Source organism: Aethalodelphis obliquidens, unplaced genomic scaffold (assembly GCF_003676395.1).
Source record: "Aethalodelphis obliquidens isolate GAN/ISIS:26980383/991018 unplaced genomic scaffold, ASM367639v1 scaffold103, whole genome shotgun sequence".
NCBI classification, from domain to species: Eukaryota; Metazoa; Chordata; class Mammalia; order Artiodactyla; family Delphinidae; genus Aethalodelphis; species Aethalodelphis obliquidens.
The window spans coordinates 710,785-737,799 of record NW_020838047.1 but is presented as its reverse complement, the minus strand read 5'-3'; the positions used below and the strand labels follow the sequence as shown (position 1 = coordinate 737,799).

General features: G+C 40.0%; 1 protein-coding gene across 6 annotated transcripts in view; it reads right to left on the bottom strand.

Moving 5' to 3' along the window:
• Positions 1-27,015, bottom strand: part of NEK1 (NIMA related kinase 1) — a 213,219-nt gene that overhangs the window by 140,816 nt on the left and 45,388 nt on the right. For all 6 annotated transcript variants that reach the window (XM_027096525.1, XM_027096520.1, XM_027096521.1 and 3 more), the window contains 10 exons: positions 26,776-26,843; positions 26,564-26,650; positions 24,532-24,586; positions 22,219-22,419; positions 17,664-17,724; positions 14,531-14,682; positions 2,122-2,181; positions 1,824-1,883; positions 1,674-1,721; positions 1,108-1,182 (listed from right to left, as the gene is read on the bottom strand). In XM_027096525.1, coding sequence (XP_026952326.1) covers positions 1,108-1,182; positions 1,674-1,721; positions 1,824-1,883; positions 2,122-2,181; positions 14,531-14,682; positions 17,664-17,724; positions 22,219-22,419; positions 24,532-24,586; positions 26,564-26,650; positions 26,776-26,843 — 867 coding nt within the window. The remainder of the gene's footprint in view (positions 1-1,107; positions 1,183-1,673; positions 1,722-1,823; positions 1,884-2,121; positions 2,182-14,530; positions 14,683-17,663; positions 17,725-22,218; positions 22,420-24,531; positions 24,587-26,563; positions 26,651-26,775; positions 26,844-27,015) is intronic.

Genomic DNA, 27,015 nt, shown 5'->3' with positions numbered 1-27,015 from the left:
AAGGGCTGCGACACACCCTGTTCACAGGTTCCCCCGTGCTCCAGTGGAGGGATAACATCAGGCCTGACCTCTGGAGTCAGGAATTTTGGGACCACCTTAGAATTTGGCATGTAAAGGGTGTTTTGAGGGCGAAAGAAGAAACGCAAGATTCAGACTGGCAGAGCAAGGAAAGGAAAAGGAGCTTAACAGGTGAGTCCTTGCAGGCCAAGCTCAGGCACTGCTCTTGAAATTCATTCCTCCTTCCTTCCTCCCTCCCTTCTTTTTCTTTCTTTCTTTCTTTCTTTCTTTCCTTTCTTTCTTTCCTTTCTTTCTTTCCTTCCTTCCTTTTCTCTTTTTCTTTCTTTTCTTTCCTTCCTTCCTTCTCTTTCTTTCTCTTTCTTTCCCTCCCTTCCTCTCTCTCTCTCTCTCTCTCTCTTTCTTTCTTTCTTCTTTTAAATGAAGAAATTAAGGCTCAGGAAAGTTAAGTAACTTGCCCGAGGTTGTACAGTGTGGATCTGCCCAAAGGAAATGTCTGACTTAACCTACCTAAGTAAACGGCTGGTTAGGTCACTGGTTACCTAGGTAAATGGCTGGAGGTAGGAGTGAGAGTGAGGAGGGATGGAGGGTGCTTTCAGGTAAAGACTAATACAGGTGTCAGGACGTAGCTCCAGCAGGCCACACACAGTGGGGAAACTGCAGTATGGTCCTTAGCTCAGCATGACTAGAGCGCATGGCACGACCAGGATGAGTGCGGAGAGACTGGCAGGGCCCCGCTTAGTACGGGTCTTCTGAAAACGGAATCTTCAGGTCTGCGTGAAGCTAGAGGAGGACTTTAGGCAGAGTGGAGACAAACTGTATTTGATTTTAAAAAGATGCCTCAGGCAGGAATGGTGTATCACAGCCTTCACAGCAAACTTTTTATGCAATTTTAACAGTGTCACATATTAGTTATCAGTACAAATTACATACCAAATATGTGCAGGAAAACTAAGGAGTCATAATAGATGCTGAAGAACTCTAGTAAAAAGTAAGTGTATCCCCCCAAAAAGCCAATTGTATACCTTTCCAAGAGCAGGAGGAAACTGGAGAAAAAGCAGTAGTGTAAGTGCACTGGCACCAAAGGCCTACCTTCATTTCACCGCTTCCACCAGCACTCAGCACGTTTCTCCATCCTTGTTCCCTGGCCCTATTTATTTTCTCCAACTTTTGGGGAAAAGAAACAAACAAAACACCATTTCAAATATTTAGTATAAAGTACATGAAATACATTTAGAAATAAAATGGAATCAGTGTATCCCTTTAAAAAAAAAAAGGGCGGGGGGGACTCCCCTGGTGGCGCAGTGGTTGGGAGTCCTCCTGCCGATGCAGGGGACGCGGGTTTGATCCCTGGTCTGGGAGGATCCCACGTGCCGCAGAGCAGCTGAGCCCGTGTGCCACAGCAACTGATCCTGTGCTCTAGAGCCCGCGAGCCACAACTACTGAGCCCGCAGGCCTAGAGCCCGTGCTCCGCAGCAAGAGAGGCCACCACGATGAGAAGCAAGTGCACTGCAGCGAGCCGTGGCCCCCACTCACTGCAACTAGAGAGGACCGGCGTGCAGCAACGGGGACCCAACGCAGCCAGGAAAAAAAAAAAAAAAAAAGGCGCATGTGTAGGAGGCAGTGCAGCACACTGGGGAAATGGACCATCCTCTTACCCTTTCCTTTTCTTGCCTTTTCATCTGTTCAGCCTTCATTAAACTAATCTGTAACAAGTTTTAAAGACAAACTTTTTAGAACTCTTGAAACTATTATCCTCTCCAACTCTCCAACTTGGCAGGGGAAAAAAGTAAGAGCGAAATAACTACCTGATCCTTTTGTTTCTTTTCTTTTTCATTCAATTCCAACCTTCTCTTCCTTACTGGTTCCTTAAATAAAAAAAGAACATTTTTTATCAATAATAAATATTACTTCTTCTAGTTTCATCAGTAAAGCTAGCATACCAATGGTAGACATATGCCCAGGGAGGTTAAAAAACAGAAATAAGTTAGAGGTATTTGTTTGAAAGAAATAAGGAGGAAAGGTTTGGAGGTTTTATAAGATTTGTTTCTTCTTTTATAATTATTTTTACAAAGCTTTAAAATAAGCAGACAGATGTCTTTATACCTCAAACAGTTTCCTCCTTTCTTCTCCAGGATTCACTTTCTTCACTGGACTTTGATGGGCCTGGACAAAAAGTAAAACTACAAATTAGATAAGGATTTTGAAAAATTCAAATGTATGGAAATTTAAAACAGGAAAAAATGTAAAGCCAATACTGCCATAACTGTCTTTCAAAATATATTATCCCTGGGGCTTCCCTGGTGGTGCAGTGGTTAAGAATCTGCCTGCCAATGCAGGGGACGTGGGTTCGATCCCTGGTCCGGGAAGATCCCACATGCCGCAGAGCAACTAAGTCTGTGCACCACAACTACTGAGCCTGTGCTCTAGAGCTGGCGAGCCACAACTACTGAGCCCGCGTGCCACTACTGAAGCTGATGCGCCTAGAGCCTGTGCTCCGCAACAAGAGAAGCCACCGCAGTGAGAAGCCTGCACACCGCAACAAAGAGTAGCCCCCGCTCGCAGTGATTAGAGAAAGCCCACGCGCAGCAATTAGAGAAAGCCCACACACAGCAATGAAGACCCAATGCAGCCAAAAATAAATAAATAAAATTTTTTAATAAATAAAAATAAAGTCACCTATAAAAAAGTAGATAAAGGACATACACAGAGGTTAGCAAAAATAAAGGAAATAGCCAGTAACTATCACCCAAGTCAAGGCACAGAATACTGCCAACAAGCAGAAGCCCTCCACCAGAGAAGTAGCCACCATCCTGACTTTACTAATCACTATCTTGCTTGTCTTTATGGCTTTGCCAATTATGTATGCCTTCCTAAGCAATACAGTTTAGTTTTCTGTGTTCTGAGCTGTATATTAATGGAATTACACAATATACATTCCTTTGTATCTCACTTCTGTTGCTCAACATTGTTTTCAGAATCGTCCATGTTATTACTTGTATCTGCATTTGTTTTCTTCATTGATAAGTAATACTCCATTGATGCTGATTCCTTTCTTCATAGTTATCTCGCACTTTTCTCAGCAGGTCTAAGGTATTTGAGAACTGGGAGACTGGGATTGACATATATACACTAATATGTATAAAACAGATAACTAATAACCTGCTGTATAAAAATAAATAAAAAATAAAATAAAGTATTTGAGGGAGTCTGTCACTATGTCTCTCCATTTCCTTTTCTGATTATTCATTTCTGCATGCTGAACTTCTATCAGGCCACTTTACTGAATTCATTAGTAATGTTCTGCTGCTTCCCTAGGATTTTCTACATAGGGAATCATATCATGTGTAAATGTCTGTTTCCTCTTCTCTCCCAGTATTTGTTTCTTATTTCTTTCTCTTTTTAATTACATTAGCTAGGCTTCTGGAATAACATTAAATAATAGCAATCATTGCAAACATCCTTGTTTTGCTCCTAACTTTAATGTAAATGCTTCCAATTTTTCAGTATTATGTATAATGCCTGACATGGGTTTCTAGTATATATAACTGTGTCATGTTAAGAACTTTCCCCTCTATTTCTTGAATGAAAGAAATTTGGATTTTTAAAATTTATTTATTTATTTATTTTTGGCTGCATTGGGTCTTCGTTGCTGCGCGCGGGCTTTCTTTAGTTGCAGCGAGCGGGAGTTACTCTTTGTTGCGGTGCGCAGGCTTCTCCTTGAGGTGGCTTCTCCTCTTGTGAAGCACGGGCTCTAGGCACACGGGCTTCATTAATTGTGGCATGTGGGCTCAGTAGTTGTGGTGCACGGGCTCTAGAGCACAGGCTCAGTAGTTGTGGTGCATGGGTTTAGCTGCTCCGCAGCATGTGGGATCTTCCTGGACCAGGGCTGGAACCTGTGTCCCCTGCAATTGAGAGGTGGATTCTTAACCACTGCGCCACCAGGGAGGCCACTGGATCATTTTTAAAAACCATTTTATTGAGGTACAATGGACATACAAAAAGTTGTACATGTTTAATGTATACAACCAAAGAAGTTTTTTTTTGTTTAAACTGTTAAATTCTACTCAACTTTCAGTATCTACTGAGATCATTTATGTATGATTTTCTCAACTTACTAATGAAGTGAAATTAACCAGTTTCCTACTGTTGAACCATCCTTGCATCCCAAAATGTATCCTGTTTAATAATTCTTAAATCATTCTTTTGATAAATGGTTTGAGTTTTTGAAAAACTTCTTTTAGGATTTCTGCATGTGTGCTCATAAGTATAATTGACCCATGGATTTCTTTCTTTTTTTATCTTGGGCTAGCTACTCAATTTTGTGAGCAATGTTAAGCCTACTGTATGATCAGTGTTTCAAACCGTTCAAAATACAATTCTATATACCAAAAAAGATTAAAAGTATTTACAGGAAACTCTAGTCATTTATCATGAACCAATTTAAAATTTTTCAGCTACCTTAGGAAAAAATGAATATAAAAAGACACACTGTACAAAATTATTTACCAATGTTGGGTTTCAACTCAAAGGAAAGTAAATGCTACTTTAAAAAAATTATTTCAGTGGTCATTTACATTATTAGTAAAATAATTCAGCATTTGATTATATCATTAAAGTGTCTCCACTAACAATTCCATTTCAATAGCAGCTGTATTTTTTTTTTTGCGGTACGCGGGCCTCTCACTGTTGTGGCCTCTCCCGTTGCGGGGCACAGGCTCCGGACGCGCAGGCTCAGCGGCCATGGCTCACGGGCCCAGCCTCACCGCGGCATGTGGGATCTTCCCGGACCGGGGCACGAACCTGTGTCCCCTGCATCGGCAGGTGGACTCTCAACCACTGCGCTACCAGGGAAGCCCAGCAGCTGTATTTTGGCAAAAGTCAATGTTATGAAATTACTCTCATATACCACTTATTGCTTCTACTTCCTAAATTTTGTAAAATGACCATAATGGATAAGCACTAAAATTCTAAATGCGAATTCAGAATATTACAAAATAAATATGACCCACAATCAATGTGAAATTAATATAATTAATTCCAGAAATATATTACTGTTAAGATATTATATAGCTCACAACACATAAAGAACTAGAAAGGCACCAAAAGTTTCCTTTCACTAAAAAAAAAAAAAAATTCAAAAAGATTTTTAAAGTTTCTGCTTACTTTAGAAAGCAACATGATACATAATTTAAACATAATTTCTTCCTTAGGAAATGCAACTAACTTATTTTAATGAATACATTATTTAATCTGAGCACAATAAAATGATAATATTTACAATATGTAACATCATCAAATGGGTTGATAAACTGTTAAAATGAGAATAATGATTCTCTTATACTGTGTTTTGGCATTTTAATTAAATGACCATTATAAACCAAATCCATTTTATTAACACAGTATGTTTTAAACTCAAAGCTACATCATCAATGTGATAAGTGGTATTAAGTCTCATACCAGGGACTTCCCTGGCAGTCCAGTGGTTAAGACTCGGCACTTCCACTGCAGGGGGCATGGGATTGATCCCTGGTCGGGGAACTAACACCTCACAAGCCGCGCGGTGCAGCCCCCCCCCCCCCAAAAAAAAAAAACCTCACACCATGACTAACTAAATGGCAAGTTTACTCCCTGACAAAATGACCCAAGCAGTAGGTTCCCGGAACCGTCCCATCTCCTCCTCACTGTATTATTAGATCCTAACTCCTAACCTCATGCTGGCTAGTTATTTCAATTCAACCTTCACTTAAGCTGAACCATGTATCTCACCACCTCGCCCCAGGAAAGACACTAGGGTTAATGAGATGACAATAATACTGAAATATTTAAAGAACAGTAGCTTTCAAACTTTTTGTAAAAGCAACCCACTGTAAGAAATATATTTCAGGGCTTCCCTGGTGGCGCAGTGGTTGAGAGTCCGCCTGCCGAGGCAGCGGGTCTGGGAAGATCCCACATGCCGCGGAGCGGCTGGGCCCGTGAGCCATGGCCGCTGGGACTGCGCGTCTGGAGCCTGTGCTCCGCAACGGGAGAGGCCACGGTAGTGAGAGGCCCGCGTACCGCAAAAAAAAAAAAAAAGAAATATATTTCACATCCAGGCCCAATTAAGATACACACACACACACACACACACACGCACGTTCCATAAAATACTTTTACTATGTGTAGCTGAGTCTGTTACTTTCCATTCTATTACTTTAAAAAAAAAGTCCGTGCTCTTCACCCACTAAATGGTTTTGCTACCACTAATAGATAGCAACCCCCTCTTTTAAAATAGTCAAGAGAGTGTTCTGGGGGCACTATTACTGAAGTACAAGGAAAAAACAGTTGTATATAATGTTTTTTTATGGCATTACAATCACAAAGTTAACATTTCAAAGTATGTTTTATATATATATAGAATTTAAACTAGTGGGGAATGCTATCCAGGAGCTTTGTAAAAATACATATTCCTTCCATACAAAAGAGTATTACTTGGCAATAAACAGCAATGAAGTACTGATACATGCTACAACATGGATACATGCTACAACCTTGAAAACACTATACTAAGCAAAAGAAGCCAGTCACAAAAGACCTGGTACTGTATGACTCCAGTTACATGAAATGTCCAGAACAAGCAAACCTATACAGAGACAAAAGTAGATTAGCAGTTGCCCAGGGCTAAGGGTTGGGGAAGAATGGGGAGGGAATGCTAACGGGAAAAGGATTTTGTGGGGAGGCAAGGAAAATGTTCTAAAGTCGATTGTGGGGATGGTTGCACAACTCTTGCAAATTCATTGGAAACCATTTAATTCCAAACTTCAAATGGATGAGTTATATAGTATGTGAGTTATATCTTGATAAAGCTATTTTCAAAAAACACATATCCCCAAGAGTTGCTGAATTATAATTTCTGGACACAGAGCCCTGCGTTCTACATTTTAACAAGTTCCACAGGTGAACCCTTATGTAGCAGGTCTAGCACTGGTCTCCACATTTGTGAACCACGACACCCAACAACTTAAAAATATTAACATGAGTGATACAGCATCTCACTATACATAACCAGCTTTACACCAGATTACACAACTGTGCGCAACAAGAGAATGTTTAACTAAGACACCTACGTACTCTTCGGTAAGTCACATGAAAGCAAGAGTTATATTCATGTTTTGGTCCTCCAGATTGCAGCCTCACATATAAGATATACAAATATTTGTGAAATAAAAATGCCAAGCTGTTCCTCTGACATCACACAAGTATTTTCAGAACACTATTTCTACACAGAAGAGAAAAATATGGTTACATAAAACATCCATATTAAACGAAAAGTGTTGTTTTGTTTCTTTGCTCAAGTCAGAACCAAAATACTGAAACATACTCACGGAGCTCCCTCTGGTGGCTTCATAACCACTCCTCTGTTTTAACTGAAGCACTTTAGAAAACAGTTATGATTATTAATAGGAACTGGAGCAAAGAAAGTTTTTATGACATGCAGATATTTTTAAGATATGCTGAGTAATAAAAACTTAATGTGTATTAGCTTAATTTTCTGCAGTTAAAAAGAGCCAGACAGGACTTCCCTGGTGGTGCACTGGTTAAGAATCTGCCTGCCAATGCAGGGGATATGGGTTCAATCCCTGGTCTGGGCAGATCCCACATGCTGCGGAGCAACTAAGCCCGTGAGCCACAACTACTGAGCCTGCTCTCTAGAGCCCACAAGCCACAACTACTGAGCCCATGTACCACAACTACTGAGCCTGCGCTCTAGAGCCTGTGAGCCACAACTGCTGAGCCCGTGCACCACAACTACTGAAGCCTGTGCACCTAGAGCCCGTGCTCTGCAACAAGAGAAGCCACTGCAGTGAGAAGCCCGCACACCGCAACAAAGAGTAGCCCCCGCTCACCACAACTAGAGAAAGCCCGCACAGCAACTAAGAACCAGTGCAGCCAAAAATTATTTTTAAAAAAGAGACAGGCACTATCAGTAAGGGGTTATGGTTTTCCTTATAAACTTCTCCTTTTCAAGCTTGATAGAAAGTTAAATTTAAAATTCTAAGAGTCATTATGAATTTGAATCTAAAAGATGCTTTAGATTTTCTGGGGACAAAATAAGTCTTTTAAAAAAATATATGAGGGCTTCCCTGGTGGCGCAGTGATTGAGAGTCCGCCTGTCGATGCAGGGGACATGGGTGCATGCCCTGGTCCGGAAAGATCCCACATGCCGCGGAGCGGCTGGGCCAGTGAGCCATGGCCTCTGAGCCTGCGCGTCCAGAGCCTGTGCTCCGCAATGGGAGAGGCCACAACGGTGAGAGGCCTGCGTACCGCAAAAAATAAATAAATAAATAAAAAATATGAGTCATATAAAAACCAAAAAAACCAACTTATTTTTAAAAATCACATTTAAAATAATTTAGACATTTAGTTTCTTTCATTTAATTCTTTTCATTGTTAGGGTTTTTTTTTTTTGCACGAACCCGCGTCCCCTGCATCGGCAGGCGGACTCTCAACCACTGCGCCACCAGGGAAGCCCTTCATTGTTAGGTTTGAAAAACTTCACGCATGTGTCATTTCTTTTATTTTTATTTAGTTTTTATTTACCTGAAATTTTTTCTAATTTGTTTTCATCATGGTAAAACACATATAAAATTTACCATTTTAGAAAACAGTATGGAAGTTCCTTAAAAAACTAAAAATAAAGCTACCATATGATCCAGCAACCCCACTCCTGGGTATATATCCAGAAAAACCAAAAAATCTAATTTGAAAAGAAACATGCACCCCAATGTTCACTGCAGCAGTATTCACAATAGCCAAGACATGGAAACAACCCAAGGGCCCATCAACAGACGACTGGCTTAAGAAGATGTGGTACATATATACAATGGAATACTACTCAGCCATAAAAAAGAATGAAAGTTGCCATTTGCAGCAACATGGATGGACCTAGAGATTATTATGCTAAGTGAAATAAGTCAGACAAAGACAAATACTATACGATATCACTTATATGTGGAATCTAAAATATAATACAAATGAATGTATATGTAAAACAGAAATAGACTCACAGACACAGAAAACAAACTCATGGTTACCAAAAGGGAGAGGGACAAATTAGGAGTACGGGATTAACAAATAAAAACTACTATACATAAAACAGATAAGCACCACGGATTTACTGTATAGCATAGGAAATTAATACCCAATATCTTGTAATAACCTATAATGGAATATAATCTGCCCCCAACAATAAACTGAATCACTAGAATGCTGTACACCTGAAACTAACACAATATGATAGATCAACTATACTTCAACTAAAAAAAATTTACCATTTTAACCATTTTTTAGTGTACAATTCTGTGGCATTAAGTACATTCACACTGTCGTGCAAAGATATCTGTCGTGAAACGTTGTTTAAATAAGCTGCATGATTATTTCATGTGCTAATTATTACTTAGTTCTCATTGGTCTGGTCTAGAAAATCATGCCAAATGCCTAAAAACTTTAAGGGCAACAACCTTGCCTGAACTCCAAAACTCTTATAACTATCACCTGAATCATGTACCTGTCACTAACTATTTGATGGGATGGTATCTGCTATTCAGGATATTATTAACTGGAATCTGAAAATACCACAGCATGCTGTTCTTGCATACTGAATAAATGCTAACTGAAAATGAGGGAAACATTAAGAACAGCAACATACTGTTTGATTCGACCAGCCATGTGAAAGAATAAACACTTGGCTACGATCCCGCCCAAGGGTGAGGACCACCTGCTACATCTTCAGCCCAGCCTCACCAAGCGCTCTGATCTCTCCACTTGGTCAGGTGAACACTTGGCCCAGAGATAAGGCAAATGACCTTCTACAAGTCCACCCAAGTATGTATTTGGGTTACAAGAGAAAGTTAAAGGGATCGTATTAATTTTTAGTCTCTTCAGTACAGCTATCGATAATAATCTTAGCAGACTACTCGTCTTCCTAACTGAAGAAAATAGCTATTGACTCTATTTTTTTCCTCCTGTGACCTTATGGAGTACAGACACATCCCAGTGTGCTCAGGAGTTGGTCATTATCATTTTTTCTCTCTTGGTTTTGTTTTTCTAATAGTTATCAATGTGCTAACAACGGTAACAAAATGGCCTCTGCACAGTTTTACTAACAACTTTTGGGTGTTATTCATTCTTTTAAAGAATTAACACTTGAGTGACTTGACAAACTCTGTTAGTGCTCTCTAATCCACTCATCACTCACTTATCCAGTTAGTGTTTACTGGGGGCCCCACTGGTTCAGGCACCAGTGAACAACATCACCCCTGCTCTCACAGTTTCACACCTCCACGGAGGAGGCTGGAAACAAGCACATGCAGGAAAAACAGCGGAGGAAAAAGCAGACGGAGCTGCGGGGGTGGGCCAGAAGGCTGGATGGCAGTTCTATCCATACAGTTGCGAGCACAGCCCGGAAGGAAGGAAGGAGGAAAACCATGCAAGAGAGAGAGCGTCCTCCAGGAGAAGAGAGGAGCAAGTGCAAGTGCTCTTCCGCAGATAAGTGCTCGGCATGTCATGTCCGAGGACAGCAAGGTTTCATGAGCGCTGCTGGATGGAGACTAGCAAGGAGGGAGCAGAGATGAGACTCGCGGAGGTAACAAGGGCACCTTCTCGGAGCGGGAGGAAAGGCTGCTGGCATCTCTTGAGCAGGAAAGGGCGACGATTACCCTTCACCACCAGAGCAGCATTGAGGCTGCCGTGTGCGGACAGACGCAGGACGCCGGTCTGAGAGCAGTGAGGTCAGGCCGGGGAGGGCGAGGTGGCCTGGACCAGTGTTTGACAGAGTGGCGAGCAGCAGTCAGACTGCAAACAGGACAGGTTCTGCAGGCGGTGGACAGGATGTGACGGTGACAGGGCATCAGCGGACTTCAGGAGCATGAGGCAAGACAAGAACGATGAGCCTGGGGACGGCACGGGACCTGGCGTTCAGACTTACACAGCCTCACGCTGGGAGGCCCATCAGACACCCGGTTAGAAATGCGAGGACAGCACAGCTCTGGAGTTCAGGAAAGGAGTCCAGGCTCGAGACGCAGATGTGTCGGTTTACAGGTGCTGTCAGAGCGCGAGGATGGTCCGGGGAGGAGGTGTCCCCGGCTGGCGTCCTGAAGCACTGGAGCGTCAGGGGTCAGCGACAGCAGGAGGAGCTTGCGCCGCGGCAGGAGGAGCAGGCAGGCAGGGAGGAGGACAGTCAGCAGAGTGTGGTATCTGGACTCACGTGAAGAGAACGTTAAAGGAAGAGCAGGTAATCAGTGAGTCCAAAACTGAGGCAGAGGAACAGGACACCTGACCCCTGGACATACCCAACTGGGCTCCCTGCAGTCCTCGCCAGGAGCCGCGTCCTAACAGCGGTGACAAAGCAAGAGGAAAGGGGAAGCAAGGAAGCAAAGACGTACAGACAAGGCTGGGGGAAGTTCTGCCATTAAAGGAGCAGAGATACAGGGAAAGGGCTGGATCCAGGGAGACATGGGAGGGAGGATTTTGTTAAGAAGACTGAAGATATAACATGTCTGTTTGCTAACAGGAGTGATTCGGGAGAGAGGAAAAATATGATACCGAAGAGAGGGTGAAGTCCTTTAGTACGCAGAAATACTAACAACAGATGGTCCACAAACAGCTGGGTCGCCTCTGGATCAAAACACAAATAGATCAGCAAAGTAACAGGAAGAAAGGCAGGATATTTACAAACACATAGGACTGATTGGCAAGAGGGCTGCTGAGTGTGGGCAATTTCCTTCCACTTGCTTCTGCTTTCTCAGTAAAATAGGAAGCAAGGCCATACCCTGAGGTGAAGAGCAAGGAGAAAGCAGGAGATAACCATCCTGGAAAGTGGGAAGGGAACTGGACTGTGGAAACATAACAGGGTGGTGGCGGCAGTGCTTGCCTGATGCTGGGGGTTTAAATTTAAAGCGAGACCAGTTAGAACAGCTGCCTGTTTTCCCCACCACATTCCACTGGGACAAGACAGTCGAGGTTCTGGAAACTACTACAATGAGAGAACATGAAATTAAAGCCGGAGAAAGAAAATAAAAATGAAGAAGGGATGGACAATGAAAAAACTAGCTAAGATCCACGGATCCAACAGAACAAAGAGTTTTGGTGGCAGAGTCCTCAGGGAATGAGCTGAAAACACAGGAAGTGGTCAGAGAGTGGGGTACTTGTCACTGAGACTACGAAATAGATGCTGTCATTGATGACAAATGTGATGGCATGACTACAAGGGAGAGTTCCAAGGTGAGGCAGGAGACACGACCACTGATGAAAGAGAACCATCAAGAAAACAAGGCCGTGCACTACTGCAAGGGTCATCTTCTCAGATACTGAAGTCAACAAGAATCACGACAGTGCGGGCAAGTGTCTAGGATGACCCGCACGGAGGTGCAGCAGCTGACACGAAGCCTGGCGGAGTGGCTTAGGGAGCAGGGGAGAGTCTAGCAATGACAAGCGAGGACCACGCCTCCATCGTCCCACCTCTAGGCCCAGCAGGACTGAGGGACCAGAGGGAAAACGGTCCCCAAGAGAGACGCATGACAGTGTGTTCAGGGCAAGCCAGGTTTTAGAGCAAAAGAGGTGAAGACACTCTTGACAAGGTTAGAACACAGGGGATTTTGCTGATGATGTGCTCTCCAAGGCTCTGTGGAAGGGTTCGGGGGTGCGATCGGGGGAGGGCCAGAGCCTTAGGGAGCTGAGAGGCTACGGAATGAGGGCACGCGGGGGCGCTGGGTGTCTTGTGGTGACTAAAGAAAAGAGGGGTAAAGGCTATGATGGAATCGCTCCACTTAGGCCTGAATAAACATGGTACCAAAAAACAGAAACACAAACGTGGTGTGCCAGCTGTCACAATGCCCCTCAGCTCGCAGTTCACCCTTCACCGTCCTGCTCGTGACCCTGGAGCTGGACAGGGCAAACCTCAGGCCTGCATCAGGATGTAAGCTTTGTCCGCAGACCATGTTGGAGAGAGGGACGCTGCACAAGGAAAGGGCTTCTCTTCCTCTTGTCCCTGTGGGTGCAGGACAGGCGGTGACACCACCCCTGCAGGCAGAGTACCCCCAGCAGCCTCTCTGCGAGTTTCAGCGGCAGCCTCGAGGCCAGCTGCCCGCCGCACCCAGTGCCCCAGTCGGGCAGCCCAGCCCAAAGGGCCCAGCAGTGCCCACAGGCTCCTCCATGGGCCTCTCAGCACGGTTCACCCTATGAAGGTTCCAGGAGTCTGATCAGCTCCACAATGGACAGTCCCGCATCTGCCAGCCTCGGCCCTGGCACCTCATCGAACTCCACTACCCAGGGGTCACCTCCATCCACACCCAGCAGGCTCTGAGTCTCGGCTTCAAGGGCAGGCGGGGTGATACTCTGGCCTCTGTCTCTCCTATGGGGCCCTGCCTCTGCACCAGGAGCAGTGCCTGCTTCCTGCGTCTGTCTGCTAGGCCTGTATTCTTTTTTTTTTTTTTTTTTTTTTTTTTTTAATTGCGGTATGCGGGCCTCTCGCTGTTGTGGCCTCTCCCGTTGAGGAGCACAGGCTCTGGACGCGCAGGCTCAGCGGCCATGGCTCACGGGCCCAGCCGCTCCGCGGCACGTGGGATCTTCCCGGATCGGGGCACGAACCCGTGTCCCCTGCATCGGCAGGCAGACTCCCAACCACTGCGCCACCAGGGAAGCCCTAGGCCTGTATTCTTTAGAGCTCTCTTCAGCCCTCAGAAGTCAATTACCTAAAAACAGATCGTAATTACGTACACCAAACTTCCCCCTATCAAATTATTATGTTTTCTGTCTCCTGACTGGATGCTGACCTACACAACTTATTTGAAGGCTGCTTTACAGGGATCATGCTGAACTACTTTATCATAGCTTCTACCCAAAGAGACGGACCACCCCTACTAGGAGGTCTGTCTTACAGCATTACACACACCTTTGTAACTGCATGTGTGTGTACGTGTATGTATGCAAGTGCATACGCAGTGCAAACCAACAGGTTCCATATACCAGAGAACACAGCTAGTGATGTGAAGAAAAATATCAAATTCCTGCAACTAATACTCTGTGTCCTTAGACACAACCCCTAAATGCTACAGGCCTTAATTTTCATCTGAAATATGACAGACTATATGATCATATCCCTCCAGCTCTATGATTTTATTTATCTCATTGTGAATTCTTAAATTCAAAATTTCCCCAGATTTTTATGATGTTTATCACAGATATTTACTTATTTTAGGCACAAAGACAAATGGCTCTGCTTAGGTTATTCAAAAATGATTTCATTTATAATGTTACTTTCTTTTTACTGCACTAGCTACTTTACTTAACTAATGTTTCTTTATGACTTCTATAAGTCTCCCAAGTTTTAGAAGACTGGTGAAGCAGAGAACAATGTTCTTTACTAACTTAATAAAAACAATCCTATGAATATCAAGATTAACTGAATTGAGCTACAATAAAATAAGGTCAAACTGAGCATGTTATTAATACACAGTTTGTAGCATGATCATCATACCTGTTTATGTTTTTGGAGTGGTTTCTTTTCATGTAATTTTTTATCTCCATATTTCTTATACGTTAAAGGGACTCCATATTTAGCAGCAGGCTTTGTAATTTTCTGAGCAGACACAACAGAAGCCAAGCTTTGTCCTGAACCTGGTCTTTTAGCTACATGAAAAAAAATAGAAAAAATTATTTTCAGAGTTCTTAATAGGAAACCCCTAATTTCAAAATTCTTCAGGATGGCCTTGTTCATGTTCACAATCCCTGAGATCATTGAATCTGAGACTTTTTAAACGTCTCACTCCCTCCTTACCATGCGGCAATGCCTCCATTAGGGCTATTCCACACTAAAGCCACTCTTTGAAAGAAGCAAGAAGCTAACTTGTTGAAATTTCTCACATGTTGAAATTTCTCACACAGAACAAGCACGTCCCTAAAACTGACTGTGGATGATGACCGCACGTATCTGTGAATATACTAAAAAACACTGACCTGTTGACTTTAAATGGGCGAATTGAATGGTATGCGGATTATATCTCAATACAGCTGTTAAAAATAAACTTTAAAAAGAACATTCAATGTCTTAGAAATTACTTTTGAAATCAGAATATAAACCTCAAGAGCAACTGTTAAACATTAATTCCATCACTATGAGCACTTTAATATTTGCTTCATATATAGTCTACGTAATGCCTATACCTACAGACCCATTGAAGAACAGGTTACTTAAAAGAATCTCTATAGCTAAGGGTTCCATGAAATGAGTATGTTTATGCACTGCTGGTAGGAATACAAACTGGTCAAACTTTCCACAGAGCAATCTATATCAAGAACAATGTTTATGGGAATCCCCTGGTGGTCCAATGGTTAGGATTCCACGCTTTCACTGCCAAGGGCGCGGGTTTAATCCTTGGCTGGGGAACTAAGATCCCACAAGCCGCGCAGTGTGGCCAAAAGAAAAAAAGAACAACGTTTATGAAGTGATTTTAAAGAAATAATCAGAGAAACACAAAAATTTATACACAAGGATAAACCCTGCAGCATTACGTATTAAACTTTTATTGAAGCTCAGACAAGATTCAGTCTTAGAACAATGATAAATTCAAGAAAAATAGACTAAAGTAATGAAAAAGAAAGTCTACACCATACGGCCATCAAAGATACTAAAGGAGGTTAAAGAGTCTCCTCTGCTCGAAGCCTTCCTGGAGCCCCTTCCTCCATGACCCCCTCCCCCTACTCTGTCCCACTCTTCACTCAGCCTGCCCTCCATCCCAGGGGTGTACCATGTCCTAGAGCCACGTGATCAACCTCTGACAACAAGCACGCTTCTTCTTTAAGAGGGTAATGGAGAAAAAAATTACCTGGGAGTTCACGAGGAAATACTACCATTAAACTCTGTTCTTCAAAGAATATTTAATTGTATTAGAAAATGATCAACATATAATACTGTGAATTAAAAGAAACGAACCTTCGTTTATATAACACAACCCCAATTTTCAATCATTATGCATCTCCTATCACAGAAAAAAATATACCAAATATAAGTCTGTGTTAACATTAGGGTAATTTCTATTTTCTTCTTTTTAATTTTTATAATGAACACATACTGTTCATATAATTTAGTAAACTCTTACAAAAATAAAAATAATATAAGCCATTTGATTGGCAGTTTAGAGATTCACAACTAATGTGTGAGATACAGTGTGGTACAGTAAGTTTTTCCAAACACATACTCCAACTGTATCAGAACAGGAACTAGGAAATGTGAGAAAAAAAATTTCCCCTTTGAAAATTCAACTGTAAGTTCCAATCGGAAGACAGATATACAAAGTCACACCGCTGCAACCTGGCTACTTATATTAACATAACCAAAGAAATACTGTGTAAAAAAAAAAAAAGAAATACTGTGTGTACCAGAAAAGGGGCAAGAGGCAGAAAAGCACAAACACTCCCCAGAGAAGAGGGAGAGGCAGAAAAGCACAAACACTCCCCAGAGAAGAGGGAGGATTACTCGTCTGGCTGCCGAGGTGTCTCATCTCAGAGGCGAGGCTCCCAGTGGGAGGAAGCTTCCTGCCCACGGGGAGGGGACCCACAAGGTAGTGCCTCGCCATTACACATCTCTTCCATCCAGCTCCTCACACCAGAGTAGAGCAGAGCTCCTGTGCTGTGCTTCCCAGGAGGCTCGCCCACTAGGAAGAAAGTGCTGACACAGGGATTCCTTCCTGCCTGTGTGACAAGGAGGCTTTTGAAGAAGGTGTGACTCCTCGCCAGGAGGGACACACTGACCCTGCCCTGGGTCTGTCTCATGAACTTGGTTCCAAGTGGATCTGATCTCCCAGGACTGCCAGTCTCGGCCGGCGCAGAGGATGAGCCCCAGGGTGTTTAAGAAGAGCTAAACCCAGCTGGCCTCCCTGAGAACACACAGTCACACCACATCCAGCTGATATGGACTCGCTTTTATGATACAGGATTTATTTTTATTAATGTGTTCATACTCAAAATGGAGTAGAACATGCAAAGCATTATGTTTGAAAAACAACACAATCTTCAAATCTTAAATGACTTCCACTGATTTTAGAAACCCATTCTGAAATCATTCCATGCAGAAAAAATGTAATTTCCCTCTCACAGAGATACACTTACATACATAAACATAATATATAACCACACTCACAGCCCTACAAATGTTCCACCGCTGCTGGCCATATTTAAAAGAAAATCTATCCTTACTAAGGTGCCTGACTTCACACTGATTTACATTTAAAGTATTCTAGAATACTAAATATTTCTCAAAGAAAATTATTTTACATAAATATTAAGTATTTCTCAAAGAAAATTATTTTACATAAAGATTTGCAGTTAACTAGGGCATTTAATAACATTTTGTAACAATGTTCTCAGAATATGAGCTGAACATTTGAATATGACAGATTTCAAAATAGAATTCATTTAAATAAGGCAGATAATAAGGGAAATTTTGTTATGAATTCATCAGAAAGTGTTGTATATTGCCATATAACATAAAAAATTTAAAGATGCATTTCCTCTGGATTACCCCAACTTACTACATCTACAAATACCTCTAGCATAATTAGTATACTGATTATGGCAAACAGGGGAAAGGATTCATATTAAATTTCATTTACCTGGTATAGGCTGTGCTCCAAACCTGGAAAATGTTTTTAGACAAAATTCTTCTGCAATAAGCTTAAATTGAAAGATGGGGGAAATCGTTAGAAAAAATGTTAAATTACCAACTTTAAAAAAAAACCTAGCCATTAATCAGAACACATTTTTTCCCTTTTTCAGTCACAATTATGCTGCCAAATAAACTGTACTAAAATCCAAGTTACCCATTCAACAAATTCCTCTCACGCTACCTTCTCCCCAGTCTTATCAATATCTTTTTATTATTTCTCTGGACAAGCTCTCTTCTCGAATTAACAAAACGCACCCCCCAGGCCCCTGCACGTTGCCTTCCCTGTTCTGCGTTTCGGCGATTTAACAACACTGCCCTCCATCTGGAATAACCTCTGTACCGAGGTGCATCCGTCTCCCTCATCTACTTCAAAACTGCTGAAGAATCACTTCATTATCCCTCCCCTGGATTAACCTCTCGGTTATTTCAACTTTACTCTGAATATTCTCAGCATCTCCAATGAGTTTTCGATCTTATCAATATATAATTGTAAACATATTACTGGATAAATATTTGAATATTCTTTTTTTTTACATCTTTATTGGAGTATAATTGCTTTACAATGGTGTGTTAGTTTCTGCTTTATAACAAAGTGAATCAGTTATACATATACATATGTTCCCATATCTCTTCCCTCTTGCGTCTCCCTCCCTCGCACCCTCCCTATCCCACCCATCTAGGTGGTCACAAAGCACTGGGCTGATCTCCCTGTGCTATGCGGCTGCTTCCCACTAGCTATCTATTTTACGTTTGGTAGTGTATATATGTCCATGCCACTCTCTCACTTTGTCACAGCTTACCCTTCCCCCTCCCCTATTTGAATATTCTTACATAACTTAAAAGTTATCTCTTTTTACTATTACTACAACACTCCACTACTTATTTTGAGAAGCAGAAGTCATTAGTATTTCCTGCAAGTAACTTTCTCTCCCTACTCACTATATTTTTTCCCTCTTTAAAGGTAAAACTATGTTAGCAACAATATAATTGCTAAGTCGATTTAGGCCTGCTTTTTTTCTTACTGGGCAAAGAAGGGAAAGGCAAGTGAATTTTCTCTTTCTTCGAGAGAACAGAGGGGTGGTGAAGGGAAGATTGCCCACAGTGGAAGGGATCAGAAACTCCAACAGGCAAAAAGCCAGAAGCTAAGATGGTCGCCTTTCCCATCAGGGATCCCTATAGGAGCAGTTCTCAAAGCCTCATAATAACAGTGAATCAGCATCACCAGGAACTTATAAAATATGCCAATTCTCAGGCTCCATCTCAGATTTACTGAAATAGAAATAGAGGTGGGATTCAGCAGCGTCCTCCAGGTAATTTTTATGTATGCTAAAGTTTGAGAACCACTGCATGAAAAGTCTGCTTCACAGGCAACTGAGAGCCAACTGTGTGAGTGTGCTTTCTCTTCTGAACATGTGCGCTTTTTTTTCCTTTCTTTTTCATGGAAGACATGCTTTATGATCTCCACCTTGCCCTAAATCTGAGTGTGAGTCTGTCTTTTCCCCTGTGTGAATGCACATGTGAACTGAGAGATGGGACATGTGGAATCCAAGAAGATTCTGGAATTCCTATGTTGTGGCGTCCAATATAGTTGCCACTACCAACATGTAGCTATTTGGATTAAAATTTAAAATAAATAAAATTTAAAGTTCAGCTCTTCAGCCACACTAGCCACATTTTAAGCTGGTGGCTATGAGGTTGCACATGCAGATATAAAACATCTTCAGCCTCACAGAAAGCACTACAGGACGGCACCTACATTCCTAATGGACCAGAGCTTGTCCACGATCTATCAAGCCACATCCAAGAAGACATCTCCAGGATGTGCTGGACTGAGAACTATGCCCCACAGATCCTGGCTGATGGCACTGAGAGAATTCAGGGACTAGAAATTTAAAGACAGTACAGAATATTATAGTGATAATAATAGTTCATATGCTACAGTAAAAGTTCATATTGTTTCAAAGTTAAAGCCTTAAAAAAAGTATCATAAACTTTGTCGTTAAAGTACTGAACAAGTGATATATAGCAGAAAAATCATAAGAACGAAAGTTTTTCGTGAAGAGTGAAATCTAAGTGGTGCATAAACAGCAACGGGGTACTATGTATTTAGTAAGCATGTGTGTCAAACACTCTGTTAACGGCCATAATCTGCCCTTTTGTCTTTAGATGTTACAGGCTTTGTGTATATCAGGCTTGAATATTTCTTTTGTAGCTGGCTAATTGAATTCCAGTGCTTCAGCCTTGAGACTGCACGTCCTAACTGCTGGTATGCGGGGGGGGGGGGGGGGGGGGGGGAAAAAGAGGGGAAGAAACAGCGAGATTAAATGCAGTCATTCTTTCTTCTCCAGTAGTTGCCAAAAAACAATAGTACGCTGCACCATAAATCTGTCCTTGAAAATGTTATTTATAACAAAGGAGTCTTGTAAGACACCCACACTTCAGAGACTGTAGCTATGTCCTATATAAGTGGCCTTTAACTGCCAAATTTTAATTGGCTTTCTTGCTTACTAATGTGTTTTCCTGGATGTTAACAGTTAAATCCACATCTCTGTTTTCTAAAGATTGTTTGTTCATATGGATGTTCTGTTAAAAGCCAGAGGATATACGACACTTCCCTCTCATCTCATGAACATATAAAAGTAATAAAACTATGATTTTGCTAGATATCTGATTTATACAAGAGTATAAATGATCACTGTTGATCATTTAAATCAACAAAGGCCACACAAACTACGTAAAATAATTCCACTTTCAGGTGATCATATTTATATCAATAACTTACACTAATTGACTTGATATAGATTTTTGATAAATCCTGTCAAAATAAAATTCAACACAACAAATATTTATTATGCACCTATATGCGAGTACTAGAGGAGGAATCATGAGTCAATAATCTATTACACATACATATAAATGCCCACACATCAGCGGTTTCCAATCATTTTCTGTTAGAGAAAAAACAATTACAATCATATGAATTATAAAGATAACATATTTATATTAGCACAATAAAGTGATATACGGATAATATTTAATATATTGAGTATACTGAGTACTTATTAAGTATGAGACATCAGGCACTTCACATGCAGTGTCACTTTTGATTCTCACAACCGCCTCATGATGTAGGTACATTTACAATCCCATTGTTCACAGGTGAGGAAAGGGAAGCACAGAAGTGTTCAATAATCTTACTGTCAGAAACCAGAGAAGACAGAGAGTACAGAAAGACGGGTGTCAGGGCTGGGGAGAGGGGAAGCGGAGTTCCTGGTTAATGGGTATAGAGTCTGTTTTCCAAGATGAAAAGAGTTAGACGGATGTGGTGATTGCTGTACAGCATTACGAATGTAGTTAATACTACTGAACTGCGTACTCAAAACTCGTCACAGTGATAAATTTTATGTTATGTCTGTTTTACCACAATAAAATAAACTGGAAAAACAAACGAGAGGAACACAAGAGACAGAGGAGTAACTGTACTGAGGCGACAACGTTAGGGAACGTATACTTCGGTCTTCGCTCAGTTCTTGGCACACAGCCCTCAAATTCCTGTTATTCCCTCAGCGGGAAGAGTACAAAAGTGTCTGTTGTTGTTCAGAACAAGCCCCTTTCAAACACACCTGAATTTATGTTAATGACATGATATCTGGAAAGCACCTAAGGGCGGAGGCTGGTTGCCAGGGAAACCAACCACCTGACTAGAGGGTTAAAACTTTCAATGCCGCTCCCCTCCCCTACCCAGGAGAGGAAAGGGGCTGGAGCCAATCACCAAGAGCCAATGATTTAACTGATCATGCCTACTAATGAAGCCTCCATAAAAACCAAAAGGACAGGGTTCAGAGAGCCTCTGAGTCGGTGAACATTCAAAGAGGGACCCCAGTTCCTACACTCGGGACCCTTCCGGACCTCGCCATACGCACCTCCTCACCTGGCTGTTCATCTGTATCCCTTATCCTATGCTTTATAATAAACTGGTGAACGTAAGTAAATGTTTCTCTGAGTTCTGTGAGCCGCTCCAGCAAACATGTTAATCAAACCAGAGGAAGGGGTAATGGGAACCTCTGATTTATAAGTCTCTCAGAAGCACAGGTGGCAACCTGTGACTTAAACTAGCTTCTGAAGTGGGGGTGGTCTTGTGGGAGAGACGGAGCCCTTAACCTGTGGGATCTGATGTGATCTCCAGGTACACAGGGTCAGGGCTGGAATGAATTCTGCTTGGTATGTAAAAACTGCCACACATTTGGTGATGAGAAGTTCAGAAGTTCAGCAGTAAGTGTTAAGAGGAAACACAGAAGGTATGTTTTCCCTCCTATAGATGCACAGCTCAAAAGCAGACAGCAAGGGGAAGAGCTATGTGAGAACAGAAAGTAAGCTGACGCCAATGTAAAGGCAAGCATTCCCCCACAGCTGCGATGTGCTCTCCTCCAAAGAGGAGGCCACGTCCCAGCCAAGCACCATAACCCTACTGTTCAATTTAATTATAAAATAAAAAAACATACCTGAGGGGAGAGAAACTTTTCAATGCGTTTGGCTATAAAACCTTTCTCCAATATGGAGTTGACTGATGGTCTATCCCTAGGATTTCTTTTAAATAGTTGAGAGAGCAAACTGCGGAGATCATAAGAATAATGCAAAGACACGGGTGGAAAAGATCCAGATATGATCTTCAGTACCAGGTTTTTCATATTGCCAGCTTCAAACTAAAATCCAGAAAATAAATTAACATATATGAAACAGAAGTCGAAAATGTCAGTTTCAACAATGAGAAACAGTACTTTTCCTATCAATATAGAACAGAATTGCAACCCTCTTCCCAGTTTTGATCAGTACATGCTCTCTAGAGCAAGGTTCACTTGGTTATTTACAAACACATTTGAAAGAGAGTATCAGTCCTCATAAAATGGTACAACTCGCTATAAGATTAACTTTTACTTATTCAAAAAACTAAAAGATGGGATATAGGTATCAATTAAAGAGTTTATAAAAATGTAACAGTAATCAAGATGGTAAAACAAGCAAACCTGGTAGTCTTCATTTAACACCTGCCTTCCTGTGCCCCTGCTATAGCAACTAGAACAAGAAATTAACTACAGAACTAAAACTATTTGGTAAAAATATAATAAATAAAGGTACTGATTAAGTTCCTTTTATACACTGCTCATTATTACTTTTAAGTGTGTGATGCTCCCAAAAGCCATGCGATCAGCGATGTGGCAAATATTCCAAAGGGGAATATAAGCCTTATCAATGGGAATATATATTTTAGGATTAAACACAATATAAACTCTAACTGAAGTGGGGAGGAAAAGAGGTGGGGCAGTTTAAAATCTAAAGATGATTTCATTTTGAAAGTAAAATTAAGCTTTTGACATCTCAGCTAAAATAGTATAGAACAGTTGTACACTATCAATATGTTCTTAATGCACACGTTAAGAAAACAAAACATGCTATAAGTTAGGCACTGGTGATTATATCCAAGTATAAAAGAGTTCTGTTAAATGTGGAATTCTAGCATTTAAAATATGATATTGTTTACTAAGATTTGAGTACAATTCCATCATCTAGAAATACGTATATATCTAAGAAGGAATCCTAAATGCAGAAATAGGTTATTACTCTATTCTTTCATTACAATGAAGTTTTATTTATCTCTCAACTGATAAGCTCTTCATAAATAAAGGTTAATGAAGTACTTAATTTTATGTGTCCACTTAAGGGAAAACAATTCCAAAATACAGAAACAATGGTGACAGAACAATGTATTGTAAATGAAAAGACTTTCTAAAAATGTGTAGATTTAGACCTACATGACTGTGTGTCACAGAAAAACTGACCAATTCCTTAAAGTACAGATCTAATATCCACCAGGCCATATCACTTTGGCAGTCTGTTTTTTTCCTTCAGAAAAATAAAATCTTAAGGGAATACAGTAGAAGAGTATGCAACTATGAATAATCACAACAAAGAAAAATACTCCCCAAATAATATCAGGCAATAAAAACAAACTATAAAACTGCTTATACCATATAACCAAAATCTTGAGGGAAAAAAACCAAAAACTCATTTTATAAATTATTCTATAAGTCTAGAAGGAAACAAAATATTACAAGTAATCATTATTGGCTGGAAGAATTGCTTTTGATATTTATTCACTTACTTATATTTTAATCTCTTCCCTTAAGTTTTCTGTAATGAAAATATATTATTGCTTAATCAGTGGGGGAAGCATTTTAAAAAGATTTTTAAATGGAAAGTGATTAAAATTCAACCTATTTTGGACAAGAACTCCCCCTTTTTGGTGAATTATGTGTTATCTCAAAAGAATCTCAACAGTGAAATTTTTAAATACTCTGAATTAAACATTATTTAAATTGATAAAATCCCCCCTCAACGAATATGCTGAGATATGTTCTTTAGATAATTTCAATTCCAAACTCAAATAATTTGGATGCTTTGAGAAAAACTGCTAAAATGAAATTAATAAAGTTTGTTAAGCTGAAATATCAAATTCATACGTGAATTTAACATTAAAAAGACAGCAAATGTGTCTTTAGAAATAATTTTCTGGAATAAAGTATGATATATGTATTATAATAACATATATAATATGTATATGTAATATATGCATACATATTAAGGGAAAATTGATTTAAATTTATACCTCAGAAAAGAAGAGAAATTTATAAACTGACAGAGAAGAATTTCTAGCACAAGAGGGTCATCTGAAAGATGGCATATGATTTTTTAAAATCAGAAACATTATACGTACTTTTTGACAAAATTTTTAAAGTATCTCAGAAACTTCTACTTACTGCATGTTTAAGCGTGCACATCTCATAAAGGACACACCCCAGAGCCCAAATGTCACTAGAAAAGAGAAAAATAAGAGATCTTCTCTAAATATCAGAATTTACTTTAAAAGGTTTTTTAACTTAAAGGAGACAAAAGCAGCATAAAAATGCTTTGCAAAAATATGTGTTCCATAAAACATGACCTTTCAAACTTAAAATTACAACCATAACCAAATGACAAAAGCAGCTATCCCAGATTAGAAAAATAACAGTTGCCCAAGTAATTACTTTAAAAGTTTCATTAAAGAAATCTAATATTTAAAAGGACAAAAATCAGTAAATTTCATGGATGCTTCATTTAGTTTTTTTATTTTGCATAAATCAAAATGTTTTGTTCAATTATTTGCAAAATACCACAATTTCTTAAATACTATAAAAGCAAAATACTGTTTTAATGAAGAAAATATTAATTTACTAAAATTAAATCTGAAACAAATCTCTGACAGCCAACTAACATATGTAAATACATTAATTTATTTTCCCCTAATTTAAAGACTTAGTTACACTATCTTCTTTATCCACACTCTCTTCCGCTCTTTAATCTTAAACAGATAATTCTGTAACTAAAAGACTACTTCTATTTTTAAAAGGAAAAAACCCCATAATTTAGAGCTACAGTGGTCCTTGGAAGTCAAAAAAAAGAAAAACAAAACCACTGCTCCTGGAAGTTGAACTTATTGAAAAAGAATAAAGCCCATTATCGAAATCCTAAAGTTATCTTTACCCAAACTCTCACAAAAATCTACAAATATAAACCTGTAACCTCCAAAATTTGTTTAATTTTAAGATTCAACTAAGAAAAAAATGTAAATGTAATTAAGCTTTTAGTAACTTGTACATGTTACAAACTAAAAGCTATAAACAAAAACATTAAACTAATGATCTTATCAATAAAATACTTTAAAATACATTTGGGAAAATATGAATTTCAAAATATAATTGATGATGTTCATGCATTACATTTTTAAAGCATTTTTCCCACAAAACCAATTTTACATAAAATTCTCCAAGGGATGATCAAATCCATTTCAAATTTAAAGACTAATATTTTCACAGTTGAGTTATCCACAAGACACAGAAACAGCATTAAAATGTAAAATTACTTTAGCTCAAAGAAAATACTATTTTCTTTTAGAATATCTACTAATAATACACTGCATGGACTTGACTGATCATTGTAATTTAAACTGATCTTAAATACATTCCTCGGATGACGTTCTCAGACCTTCTGCTCGGGTCTGAAACACAGCTTCCTCTCCATCCTCAAAAAAAAAAGGGGGGGGGGCAGGGGGATAGCACCCATGAACACATGCATTATTGCCAGCTACCACTTTCTTCCTTTCAGCTTCTAAGGGTGCTTTCAAAATTAAGACCAATGCTTCTTGTTTGGCATTTTTAAATTAGTGAGTATGAGAGAAAATAAAGGGTAACTGGAATTCAGTGGCAGAATTCCTCTTCCCAACACACATATTGGTCAATCTGTTAGCCATAATACGGCCCAGTGATTAGGAATTCGTGCTTCGGAGCCAGATGCCTGGGACTTTGAAGTTACTTTACCTCTTTCTGCATTTGGTTTCTTTATAAGGAAAGGAGGAATGAATAATACCTACAACTCACAAGGTTATCGTGAAGATAAAAAGAGTTAATGCATAAAATGCATTTAAAACAGTGCCTGGCATATAGTAAGTGTTCAATAAATATTAACTATGATAATTCAATAAGTGACTATTACAAACAGAAAGACAAAGAAAGCACTCTATTTCCCATTATAGCTTAAATAATAAAGTGATTCTATAGTTCCTTCAGCAAGATAGTGAAATAGCTGCTTTATAATTCCCCTCATTATATACTAAAAAAGTGTATATACATATGTATATATATGTCTACATATGTGCATTACCGATTTTGAATAATATTCTGAAGTTTAATAAAGACAGTACAACAGAGAAAGATGTAAAGGAAATAAACACATAATGAATATCATTTTAAATACCTTTTATTATTATATGGTTTGTTTTCACAGATTTCGGGTGACAAGTAGTATGGGGTCCCTATGCAAGTCCGAACCAGCTCCACAGTACTAGAACAAAAGAGAGTTACTGGAGAAGCTTAAGACATTTAAAGACATTACCACACATACATCACCAGGGATTAAAATTTCACTGAAGACATTATAGCAAACCAAAGTTTAAAACTGTATGTTACCTATTAAGAACTCTAGCAATTCCAAAATCTCCAAGTTGTATCGTCCCATCTTTGGTTAAAAATATGTTCTGTAAAAGAGATGAAAAAAAAGCCAGAAATATTGCTACAGTCCAGTTCTTAGTCTACGACTTCTGTCATAAAAATGAATCCACTTAAAAAATAATGCTGGGACAAGTGGATATCCACATGCGAAAGAATGAATGTAGAGCCCTATCTCACACCATAAGCAAAAATTAACTC